Consider the following 13,160-nt stretch of genomic DNA (forward strand, 5'->3'; position numbering starts at 1 on the left):
CTTGTATTATTCAGCTCTGAGTTTCTCTATCGGCATTTCACAGGCATTTCTACCTGACGGGAATAAACCCACCAATTTCAAAACAGAACCGCTATCATGCCCATGATCGAAAGCAGTTTTTAAGCGTTTTAGAAACTTTGCTGCCCTTGGGGGAAATAATTTTGTCGTCACTTAATTTCTTTTTAATAGGTCTCCCTCACTTCTGCAAGTCAGCACTCCTTTTCCAATCTGACTAACCCAGAAAAAGATCAAGCGGTTCTAGCTAAATTATGTTTTGAAACTTCAAAGCTTATCAAAGTTGACTACTTTTTAACGTAACATACCGGAAATGACCAAATAAGCGTCCAAGAAAATAAATGTCTATAGCACGTGCCATACCGTCTCCAATGCCACCACTGTCACAGCATCTGTGCCAATAGCAGTTTAGAAACATGTCTCCAAAAACTCAGCGTGATATTTTTATTTTAATAGTTTATGGATTCCATGTGCATAATGGATTTTTCAAAAGGTCACTTTTGTTTTTAAAAGTAATATTCCTTGTTCTTTTTTAATTTAGCTCTGAATTACAAATCTTTTGTCCTATTCGTAAATCTAGCAAGTTTTGACAATTACGTTTGTTTAATGTTTACTAATAAATTTAATTATTAAATTTCACAAACTATATTTAGTTTTAATATATTTGATTTTTAGAGTATTTCAATTGATTAATTGAAAATAATAATTTCCATATATTTAAATGTCTTAAAAGTTTAAGAAATGCAGTGACTCTTAAGTTCTAGATTTTGCAACACTTTAAAAAAATTTAACAAGGTTTCTTGTAAAATTCAACTTACAATTGCAAGCATGAATCATTACTCATTGATATATTTATGCTGAAATGACAAGGCTAACCTGTTGCTTCAATGGCCAACATTCTCCTAACCATTACGAATCTTAATAGTATCAAATATGCACAGGTTCCTTAGCCATAAATCTCTATCCTTTTTAATACCTTAAATTTGGTTCTTTTGAACACTTCTACATTTAATTCTTCTGTTTAGATGTGACAGATGTTACCCACATTTGAAACAAACAAAGCGGTATGTCATCGCGATGTTGGGGATACATTCCCAAACGATTTTGAGGTTGCCTTCCAGTTTGACTGCAGTTCTCATCCAGAGATATGACCAGGGTTTAAGGGGAGCTTCAGACGTCAGCGTGCTTCCTGAACCTGGCTGCCACTGTGTTGTGGATACCAGAACTTAGGAAACGACCAATAAAACCACCTCATCCCTGGCCAGAGCGTGCCATTCTCTAACTCGTCTGTCTGCTTAGAAAAGTCAACAACCTTCTCCCATGCTGCAACATTCTTTGACTCAATTCCGTATTTCTTTGGCTCAAGCTCCGAAGACCTCTGAACTTGATGAGAATCTGCATTCTTTTCATAACCCTCCTATCTCTTGGAGCCACAGGTCTTTCAGATATTTAAATAACATCATTTTGAATTCTAGATATCTCTCTCGTACCTTAGTCCAACTATGTGGCTGCCACAGACATGGCACTGACTCTATAAGCAGAATAGCTTGTGAACATTTTAGTCCATTGCTAAATCAATCAATTTATGAGCTGACCAACTAAAATGACTCTTAACAGCAAAGAATGGAAGAAAACCATGTGGGGTGTCAGGGTAAACCTCTGAGCATGTGGCTGTATGGACACTGCCGTAAGCCGTCCTTATTTTGTGATTTATCTAATTTAATCACAATATCTAACATTTAAAGTGTCCTGTAAATATTTTTCAGTATCCGTGCATAATATTCTTAATTTTTACCTCATTTTTAGGAGGCAGGATCAGATTTTAAGTGTTTACAACTAAATTATTTGTTTAGAGGGAATACGGAATATTGAAGCTGGTTGAATAAAAGTTAAGTATAAGGTGTTTAGTTTTTCCAACCAAAAGTTTTGCATATTTACTAGGCATTTCATAGAATGTTAAGTAGATGCACACGTGTGCCCTCCTTTTTTCTGTTGCTGTCTTCGTGGACTATAATATTGAAATCATTTCAAATAAACGCCACAGATACTCAGAAAGTCGGCAGATGCCCATCAAGCATTCAGAAATGTATATATTAAGTTAAATGCTTAATAGCAATTTACATCTCCATTCCCTGAACTTTTATAAGTTGTTCAAATTCTTTCACATGGTTACACTGGCAAATTTCATTGCAATTTAGAGCTTCTCGATGGAAAAGAAGAGGTCATGTTGGGCAACTCCCTATAGCCTCCAATTGTTGAAATTTCCTATTGTTATTAAGTAAAGTTATCATTGCTTGATATTTTCAAACCTCAAAGACCTCTCATCATATTAATCAATTTAACTATTACTGGAGGCTAAAGGGATAAATAATTTACCCATCTTCTCTGGGGAGTTGGCATCAATGGAGGAAGACAGAAGCAGCAAATGCAGATCTCAACTTTACCGATAGATGCGACTATTGTAGTCCCTCAGACAGAGCTCCCTACTTGAACTGGGTCTTCCCTTCTCTACAGGATCAATATGAGAACTGATCGGGGACAGAGAGGCAAAAAAGAATACAGAACCTCTGACTTACCTTACAGTGGGCATCAAAGGGAGAGTGAATGGTGTCTTCCAGAGAGAGGCAAAATGGCCCACGCTCTCTGTGTGGGCCCTGGCCATTACCCATCAGGCTCTTCAGCATCTTTCTTCAGGAATCTTGAGATGCCTCCCATCGGTTCCCTAAAAACAAACACCACAGAGAGAGAAAGGAAGTGGTTATTCCTCCCTCCCTGGCTATCCTCTCCAAAGTTTTAATTGCGACACGTGTACATAGAAACACCTGAAAAAAGGAAGGCATTGGTACCGCTAAATACATTGTCTTCCTATCAGGATCCCTTATCACAGTTAACGGAGTGTGTTTATGTTAGATATTTTTTAGGCATGAAATTTTTGATTCATCTTTTTGACATACACAATACTTAGTTTTTAAATATGTGAATGAATATAACAAAAGGATTACATATGCTAAATTCTTAACTCACGTATTTCTGATAACTTCAAAAAGAATCAAGTTTACTCTCCATGGAGCTAGAACTGGGCAATTCATAGCCCAATACATAGATCTTCCTGGCTTTGATGTTGGGCTACTTGGGTAATTAAATGAGATGACGTCATCCAATCTTAATTTTCAGATGTGTTAACTGGGAGATACAATAACTGACATGCCTTCAGTCACAGATGACCTTAGCAGTAGAATTAGAGTGAGAATACATTTCTAAATTTTTAGGTCAATGTTATTTGTGTCATGCTGTGCTGGTATTTTAGACCAAGACTCTAATAAAGCATTTTTAGCAGTTTTGATTTGAGTGCACACTGTATTTCAATAAGTAAATGACACAAATATATTTTTTTCCTCCAATGACTGTATTATTTAAGAACTCTTCAGGGGACATAAATTGTTGATGTTCCATCTGGAATTTCTTTTTGAATTAATCTTGCTGTTTTGTATTTTGAGGAACTATAACCCACATGTCATAAATCCATATTTCATTCAAAAATATCGGAAGAATAAATAATAGATAAATTCCCTATCAGCCAAACAAAATGTATTTAAAAGTTAATTTCAGTCCTAAGAGTCTATGATTTTCATTATAAATTTATTTCGTATGGCTGATATACTTTACCCAGATTTTTATAAACAAAGAAGTTTGAATAATTCATAAAATTTATGCCCAATAATTATTTTAGTAAACTAAGTATTTATTTAAAAAGTAGTACAAAATCTCTTTTTGTAATTGTAAGAGTATGATATCAATTCAGAGGGAAAAAATATATAAAGAAATGGACACTAGTCATAAATTACAGGATGAGTATTATCCATTTTTGATACTGTATTTAACATCGATTATTTATTAAAATGGTTTTACGTAAAATTTTTCCACGTTTAGTTTAATCCACAAAATGTGCAGATTGTATTCTGAATGACTGAACCGGCTCCTTGAGTAATCTCTGTTACTCTAGGATGTGGACAAAGGAGACGAGGCCACCGCAGAATTGCTCCAGATCCTTCCTAAATAATTCTGATTTTATATAAACTTTGGGAGTGAGTACATTTTAATGCAATTCCGGATAAATTCATGTAACATGACTTTGTTTTTCTAATTTAAAATGACTTTTGAGTAACTAATGAATTCCTTTTGAGGGTGGCTGCCATGGCCTCCTAGGGCAAACGTGTCTCTGGAAGGACTCATTGATTATTTTTTTTTCCTATTTTATTTCAAAGTCACTAAATTAATTTCTGTTCATTTAACTATACTGATTACTAAGTAAGTCTATGTGTCCCATGATACCTGGAGAAAGCTGTGCCTTTTCAGTGTTCTAGCCACGCGATCCCCAGGGTTTGCTTGGAAGCTTGTAATGCACAGCAGACTCGTGGCCATTGACCCTAATGGAGATGCCTCTGGCTTATCTCCATGCAACTGGGCAGAGGAGAAAGTCACCAAGAGACCGATAAAATAAGGGAGACTATGAAAAGCAGAAAGACAAAGATTAACAGAAGGACATGTATAAGCCTTCCCATACAGAGTTTGAGTAATAAAACCATCCCTTCCTTCTTCAAATAAGGTCTTACCTTCTAAAACATACCAGTGCCCACTGTCACAATTCAAAATTTTTCAGAATAGAACAATATATAAATATTCACAGAACAGAAAATAATGATATTTAACTATAAAACTCAATTAAAATCATTTTTTTACAACAGATAAGTTCTTCAGTAAATTACATTTTCACTAGGGGGAAATTCTGAAAGCATGTTTTCTATATTTACGTTCAAGAATTATAAATATTTTCTACTTTGTATTTTGTACCTGGAAATTCCTAGAAAATGGCCTCTACAGAAATCAATTGACTTTGGTGTATTCCAGTTTCAGTGGTCAGTCTGAGGTGTCCCCAGGCTACACCTAGACATGGTATTTTTGTTAACCCGTCCTTTACAAAAAGCTGATGTCTGGACTTGGGATCTAGATGGCACTGTAAAAACAATAAAGTTTTTTTTTTTTCCTGGTACAATCACAATTATATTGCATTATAAAATTGAACTATCAATGGTTTTAATTTGCTTTTCTTTAGTTAAAAGTCTCAGGAATCAGAATTGAAAAAACTTTAGGAATTACTAGTACCATTTCTTTTCTCTTATTTTGTGTCTTATCAGCAAACCTGTAAAGCTGAAAGCTTTTTCCTCTTCACAGGTTTGGGATGAAAATCTTGCAAAATCTGCAGAGGCTTGGGCAGCTACTTGCATTTGGGACCATGGACCTTCCTACTTACTGAGATTTTTGGGCCAAAATCTATCTGTACGAACTGGAAGGTAGGAAGCAGGTTCACTGCTACCATTGATCCATGCAACTTCATTGCCAAGGGGGTACATCGATTTCCAGTAATATCAGCAGCTGTTTATTGAGTGCTTACTACGTGCCAGGCGTGGATGCTTGGCCTATGACTGTTTTCAATGTTCTCGAGGATTATGTAATTGGTTCAAAGGGCCTAACAAGACCAGTTTCCCTTTTCAACCTCAGAGCACTCTCCCTTCGCCTGTAATCTCCACTTACATCACAGAATCTCTGAAAGGATCAGATATGCGCCTTATCCTTAATTCTGACTCTTCCACCTCAAGAAGATCCCCTGACATGTGTGCAACTTTCTCATGGCCGCATATATCAATATGTTTGTGTTATGTAAATTGTATCTATGCAAATATGCACAACTATAGAAAGCTGCTCTCAGTGATAGGATGATTTTCCTACCACTATGAAATGTTGTTATCCAACATTCCAAAGACCCGTTCTCTTCCATGTAGGGGAGGAAAGTCAGGGATGCTATCATCAAAATTGAAGCGATCCAAGTTTAAGAGGGGAAAAAAACACTGGGTTATAGTATTACACTACTTTTATATAGCTAATTCTTAATTGTGTATAAGATTCTGATGGAAGAAATTTTTGACATAGATGAAATAAGATAAAAATGATAAATCTTGAAATATTTGCCTTTCTGTTTCTGAAACAACCAGACACATACTTAAACAAAGACAGGACCACTTGTCCCAGTCCTGGGCATTTTTATGGTGGCCCTACTTGGAAGAATAGAGGATTCTACTAGGTGGTAACGGTAATCGTGAGGGGTGGATACCCACTTGACTCATCATGAGTAATCTGCAAAAAGAACAATAAACTTAAAATTGAACATGAGCTCACTCTACACTACCACTGCCGTACTCATTGTTTCTCTCATTGTTTTTCTTCATATCTAGATATCGCTCTATTCTCCAATTGGTCAAGCCATGGTATGACGAAGTGAAGGACTATGCTTTCCCATACCCCCAGGACTGCAATCCTCGGTGTCCTATGAGGTGTTTTGGCCCCATGTGCACACATTATACGCAGGTTATTTCAATTGCCTTGTTAATTACTGATTCATATTTTTTTAAAAATGCTCTTAACTATTTCGGCGAATGCACATTCTCTTAGCTCTGACTTCACTAATGGTATGTGGGTGCATTTTCACAGATGGTTTGGGCCACCTCCAATCGAATAGGATGTGCAATTCACACTTGCCAAAACATGAATGTGTGGGGAGCGGTGTGGCGACGGGCAGTTTACCTGGTGTGCAACTACGCCCCAAAGTAAGTAGCCGGTGGCACTCTGTCCGGTGGGTACTTTAATATGAGTAAGACTTAACTACAGTGGCCTCGAAGCTTGAAATCTTTCATCATCCCCATATGCCTGAAAAAATGTTGAGGTGAAAGGCTTCTTTTCACAAGGAAAGGGATTCTGGGCTAACACAGTAGGCAAAGCATCTGAGCATGGAGAGTCGCTAAATTCTCCCTGCCATGCCTCTCCTGTCATGGTAATTGTAAAATATGTAAAATAAACACTTTAGTTCTAGGCTTTTGATAGCTATATAAAAAGGCTTCAGAAAAGAATCTTCTAGGGAATTTATCAACGCCACAATATCCTCATCTTTCAGTACTGGAAGACTGTTGGCTTACGTTTTTCACGAGGAAAGCAAAATAAGCCTTTCTTCCTTCTTTGTTTTAAGAGTAAGATTTAAAATTATAGATTAATTCCATAGATGTTTAAGGAGCCATTCATTATCAGAAGGGCAAATTTATATGCTATGACTTTTTTTAATTAAGGCTTCGTCATGATTTAAATTTCAGTGTTAAAAATTATTATTTTCATATTCTGGCATACATAAAAAATATTATGAAAATCGATTCAAGATTATAAAATGTGGCCATATTTATGAACATTTTTCTACAATACGAGGATAAATAAGCATGTACTAACATTTGATAAAATGCCTTCTTGGTAACAATAACTCTTCAGATGATAAAAGGTTGCAGTATTTGTTCATGAGTCTGTTCTTATTTGGAGTAAATACCAAAATGTGCAAAAGATTTATGACACTCTCGCTGTCTTCCAAAGTAAGTCCCAAACAAAGATTTTCTCCAGCATTGCCAGTATGGGGAGGGAAGGAGAAAACGTTTCACAAACAACGGCATTACTCATTTTATGGTAATATGCCAGTGTTTTCACAAAGTTAGAAAAATAGCAATTTCTCCAATGGCCCCCTCTTCACAACGATTACAACAGTAAACTTTGTAAAGTAGAACGTGTGCATCACGAAAAGCATTGAACTGTGCATTTGTTTGATATTTTCAGTTTCGCACCTTATATTTCCTGTTAAGCTTTTACCCTTCTTCCTGACATAAATGGGCCAAAGAGTACCCACGGGGTGAAAGAAATTTTTATTTCATTCATTTAACTTTTCTGGTTTTGGCCAATGATTAGAATTTTCTAATACCACTGATGAAAGATTTGATTGTTTTATGGGTCCAAGTGATTAAGATATTGTACTAATATGCTATATTTGTTGTAATGAAAAGGCATTATTTTGAAACCTAGGCAATGAGGGAAGTTTTGAAATCCTGAGTTATATTTGGATATGATTCTTCCAATGCCAGTATGAAGTTGTCTCAAATCAAGCCTGTTTTTCAGGAGGGCAAAAAAAGAAAGGGGGGAATGGAGGGGGCGGGGAGAGAGAGAGAGAGAGAGAGAGAGAGAGAGAGAGAGAGAGAGAGAGAATTTAATTACACAGAATAAGACAAAAAAAGAGAGAATAATATATTAACTGACTGATTTACCATTGAATATAATTATATTCTATTCAACAAAAATCTGTGATTTACGTAAAGGTTTATAATATAATACATCCTAATTTTTACACATAATAAAATTATAAGTTTATGTTTTCAAAAATATGTGCTGTATAATTTCAAAAAGTTGTATAAAATAAATTAAAATAGCATAGGCTGGGTCCATATACGTTTACAGCTCTGGGTAAAGTTATAGAGGGACGGAAGATTACAAACATAAAATGACCGAGACCAGGACTGAGGAGGGCGAGACACTCATAGGTGAAGGGGCCTCGGTGAACGTTTCTTGGCAAGCTCACGCATGACCACAGTCACACTGGAGGAAGCTTATCTAGAGCACAGACTGCAGAATACACTGAATGGAGTGGACAGTCTTGGAACCTCATCTCAGTTTTCAACATCAATAATTGTCAGCATGTTTTTGATGTTTATGGATACGTTTTCTTCTATGGATATTTTACAGATTTAAGTCTATGATTTAAGCAGATATTTCATGTCTTACGGATACATTTTCTAAGGCACTGCTTGGTCTTATTCAGGTCTTTAAAAAGATAAGAACCACCTGTTTCATATTTTAACCTCTTACCTACTGTCTTGTCTTCAACTCGGATCTTTTATTACTGACAAGCACATTTTCTCCTGACCATTCCAGCTCCTTCACACTGTTGGCTATATTGCCATTTCTTAGTACTCTAGTTATTGCTCGCCATGCTTTGAAAATACATTACCTTCTTTAGTAAGGCAAGGTGACTGTTTTTAACTATCCTAAATGGTGAACTGTTGTATTATTTTGATCATGGTCATCAATACAGATAAAAATATTGGGAACATGAAGTAATTCAGTTAAATGTGTTCATTATCAAAAAATGAATAGCATTACTAAAAATCAAAAAGGTTATGAGTTTACATATGGGAAAATGTTTTACAATCGCCGTTAGGACTCCTTTAGAAGCCATTTTTCTCTTACTATGAGTGGAATTTTTCACCCATCATTTTTTGAATGCTGAGAATCTAAAATATTTCACAACTTTAGAAACAAGTCTTGTGAACATTTATAACCCATTTTTTGTGCTTATGACAATCTGCTGCTCGTCATCATTTCTAAGCCTCTTAGAAAAAATTATATATACATTACGATCCTTAGAATAGCATTAGTGTGAGTTTTTAACTATGTGCTCCAGGAGGTGGCTGTGGGAAGGAAGACAGACGTGGTGACTGGAACAAGCACCGAGCCTGGGGTCACATGGCCCACCATGTCACCATTCCTCATAGTGCCTCACTTCTGCAAGTTAAGATAATATGAACTCAGAGAGAAAATATTGAAAAAGTAAGATATATAAAGTAAGTTACTGTAGAAATAAGAAATGGATATAACTTTTAGTGCCTTTAGAAAATGACAGACTTCTCAAAAAGATCACTATGTGTCCATACATGTGGTCACATACTTAAGGACAAATTCTTTTAAATGGCGAGTAACACCAGTGCTACCTCCCCTGCCTTTTTTTTTCCTAGGGGCAACTGGATTGGAGAAGCACCATATAAAGTAGGGGTACCGTGCTCAGCTTGTCCCCCAAGTTATGGGGCGTCCTGTACTGATAATCTGTGTTTTCCAGGAGTGACGTCAAACTACCTATACTGGTTTAAATAAGTTTGTCTTTTCCTCCCGGAAACAGAATGGTTTCTGGGAATCATAGGTCTATATATATGTTGAGTTTTGCACATATTATACATATTTTATAGTAATCTTGTTTTCTTTTTATTATTCATTGTATAAATTAGTGTTTGTCTAGTATGTTTGTTTAATCTTTTGAGGTGATCAAAACATCCGTTTCTATTTTCTTACTGCTAAGCCTAAATTAAAATATTGTGTACGTAGTACTGACAAAACTGATTCGTCCAATTCCAAACCTTGCTTTTCAAAAGAATTATGTTCCTAAGGCATAAAAAATCTATTTGACCAGTAATAAATATGTGTGTGTGTGTGTGTGTGTGTGTGTGTGTATACACACATATATACATATACACACACACATAATAAATGATGTAACAGGTAATAATATGATTAGTAGTTAACTTGAGGGAAACAAAAAAAATTCTATTCAAAATTATATATGAGCTGGTGAGACATCTTCAGCACTCATTTTTATAATACTCACAGAAGGAGAGTTTACAAAATAACTCTCAGTGATATCTGGATGTAATTTAATTAAGTGACCATGGGTTTCATTCTGGAGATACTTTATCTTATTTGGGTTCACAAAAGGATATGCTCAAACTCATGTAAGTTTCCCATCATGCCTTTTGCTTAATCTCTGCTACTGAATCAGTAATGGTGTGTTGAGTGCTTACTATGTGCAAGGCACTCTGATAGTTATGTTCTAATAATGCAAAGATTATAAGATATGGTTTCTGCCTTCAAGAAGCTCGCAAAAATATTCAGGAAATAAAGCAGCCTAATGATTTCACTGTAAAATTATTATTTTTTAACAAAGGGATTTTCAGGTTGCTCTGAGGAAGTGAACCCAACAACGACATTGCTGTGTGATGTGTGAGGCTTCTGACCAGCACGAAAATTCAGCTACAGGCCTTGGAATGAAAAGAGGCAGGGAAGACTTAAAACTGCCCAGAGACTTCTGAATTAGAGTAATAGTTATGACTTTGGAAGGCAGAAAGCAAGACGCTAAGAAACTGATGAGGCCCAAGGGAAGTAAGATTTAGGTGTGAAAAGTCACAGAAGTAGGGTTATTGCACAAAAAATTTAGGTGGAGAGCTTCAGAAGGGCCTATCCTGAGCATCAAGTATACCTTGAGGCCTGTTGGCAGGAGGTACAGCAGCCAGACAGAATCATCGGGGTGACTAGGACACCTCCAATTCTTCGTTGTCATTACTTGGTGAGTCTCGACCTAATCATGGGTCTGTGTGTATCAAACGAAAGACCCTTCATGCACATCACAGACAGTTACAAGTCATTCAGGAGTCTGTGTCACACGATTTTCTAAGGACTAAGCATCAAATTCTATTTCTGTGCCTATGTAGAAGAATAATTATCAGTTCTCGATTAAGTTCATGTAACCAAAGTCTCTATGAAAGTTTCACTGACGTTACTTTGGAAATGCACTGTTTCCTTAGAGAGAACTCAATTGTCACCTGGGCCAAGACACCTGATATGATGCATTTCGTGTGTGTGCATGAGATCACGAGGGAGGAGGAAGACAGAAAGAGAGAGAGACAGAGAGAGAGGTTCGGGTTATGTAATACTTCCATCGAGTTGCAGAATAACTCAACAGGGTTAGTTCCAGAGTGCAAAAAACAGAAGGAAGCGACTTATTTAAAACCCCCTACACATCTGCGGTTTCTTGGGTGGATGCACTGAAAGATGGGGGAGAAATCCCTTAAATCCATTCAGTGGAGGAGAAATCCACCATCTGCAGTTTAGGTTTACGTGATGACAAACAAGTGGCCTGATTCCCTTTACAAATTGAATATGGTGACCAAATGTGTTGATATCATACTACTCTGCTTTTGTGAGCATGTACAGACTTTATAAAAACGAAATATTTTGGAGACTTAAATAAAGAACAGAAATAGTTATGATTCAGGTCCCCGAATCCAACTTTTATCTAATGTACAAAATAGGTGACTGAGAGAAATCTCATGAGTAGGATGTTTGCTTGATTTATCTAGAAAGTGTTTCCATCCTTGATTTTGCTAAATTAGTTCTACAGAAGTGGCGAAAGTACTGGTAAGTCAAAGATGGCTATTTTAGGGCCAGTTTTGTTGCTGGTTTGCTCGTGTGGCTTGGTTGCTCAGGTTTAAAAAAGAATACTTGCAATATATTTCACAGAGTTTTCTATGAAGGTAAAATTACCACATGAATAGAATTTATAAATATTAAAATTATCAGTAGTGTGAAACTTCTGTTTAAGATACAATTAAGTTTTCATGAGCTTCTCTTGGGCAGAAACTCTAAATCTTTGCATTTATCCCAGCTTCTTCTATAGTGACTGTAATGTGATAAATGAATGGATTTTTAGAATTAACTAAAATTCTGGAATTGTAATGATTTAGAAGAATCCTACCTTTCTGTGTTTTATAAAGACAAAATATCCTAAATGCAAAGCTCTGAATGCATCGAAAATCCAGATAAACTTTCAAACACATCAGATGAAGACTATGGTCTAAACACATAACTGACATAATAGTCCATTCTGAACTACAACTAGAACTGTATGTTTATTTATAATTTAACAACTCAGCTGAAGATGTAACGGGTATATTTGTTATTCTATCTGTACTTTTTAAGGTTAGTAAGATAAGGTGGCCGTGTGAAATGTTTTATTTCCCAGGGTACAGCAAATGAAAGTTTGCTAGTATCAACAGGCATGTCATATTTTTCACAGCATGCAACAATGGTGCTTGGATAGCTAACTCTCAGTGTAATTCCCAGAGGCAGAAACAGTCTGGGGCTAAGCTATTTCATAAGAGCAGCTTTAAATCGTCAGTATTGAGGTTTTCATTTCAAAAGGTTTCATTCGAAAGAAACAGAACTTGGCATACATATTCTATAGCACTGATCTTTTCTGTGGTATAGAGTTTTCATACCACCTTTTCTTTCAGTAGAAAAGTAAAAAAAAAAAAGAAAGAAAGAAAGAAAAGAAAATCTGTGACAAGTGGATTTTTTGGCTTTCCTGTCTTCAAAAGACTTGAAAAATTAAAATGACAATTTTAGCTGTTAAACTGATGGATTTGTCTTCGGAATGAAAAAATCGTGTAGGCGCTGCCGTAATGCTCCTGGTTATGATAGATAAGCTTGCTTCTAAAACGTGGCAGAAACAATTAGTATTACCCCTTTGACTTCTGTTCAGTAGTGCCAGTCCCATCACTTCTGTGGCCCATTAGTGTCTCCTCTAACGTCACGTGGCAGTGCTGTGATGTCCGCCCTGAATC

At 36.2% G+C, this 13,160-nt stretch overlaps 1 protein-coding gene across 1 annotated transcript in view; it reads left to right on the forward strand.

The window, feature by feature from the left end:
- The window catches only part of PI15 (peptidase inhibitor 15), a 23,104-nt gene extending 13,079 nt beyond the window's left edge, over positions 1–10,025 (forward strand). The window contains exons 2-5 of the mRNA XM_006924039.1: positions 5,248–5,366; positions 6,306–6,438; positions 6,562–6,677; positions 9,726–10,025. Coding sequence (XP_006924101.1) covers positions 5,248–5,366; positions 6,306–6,438; positions 6,562–6,677; positions 9,726–9,861 — 504 coding nt within the window. The 3' untranslated portion in view covers positions 9,862–10,025. The remainder of the gene's footprint in view (positions 1–5,247; positions 5,367–6,305; positions 6,439–6,561; positions 6,678–9,725) is intronic.
- The last annotated feature ends 3,135 nt before the right edge of the window (positions 10,026–13,160 follow it).

This window comes from Pteropus alecto, unplaced genomic scaffold (genome assembly GCF_000325575.1).
Source record: "Pteropus alecto unplaced genomic scaffold, ASM32557v1 scaffold87, whole genome shotgun sequence".
Lineage (NCBI taxonomy): Eukaryota > Metazoa > Chordata > Mammalia > Chiroptera > Pteropodidae > Pteropus > Pteropus alecto.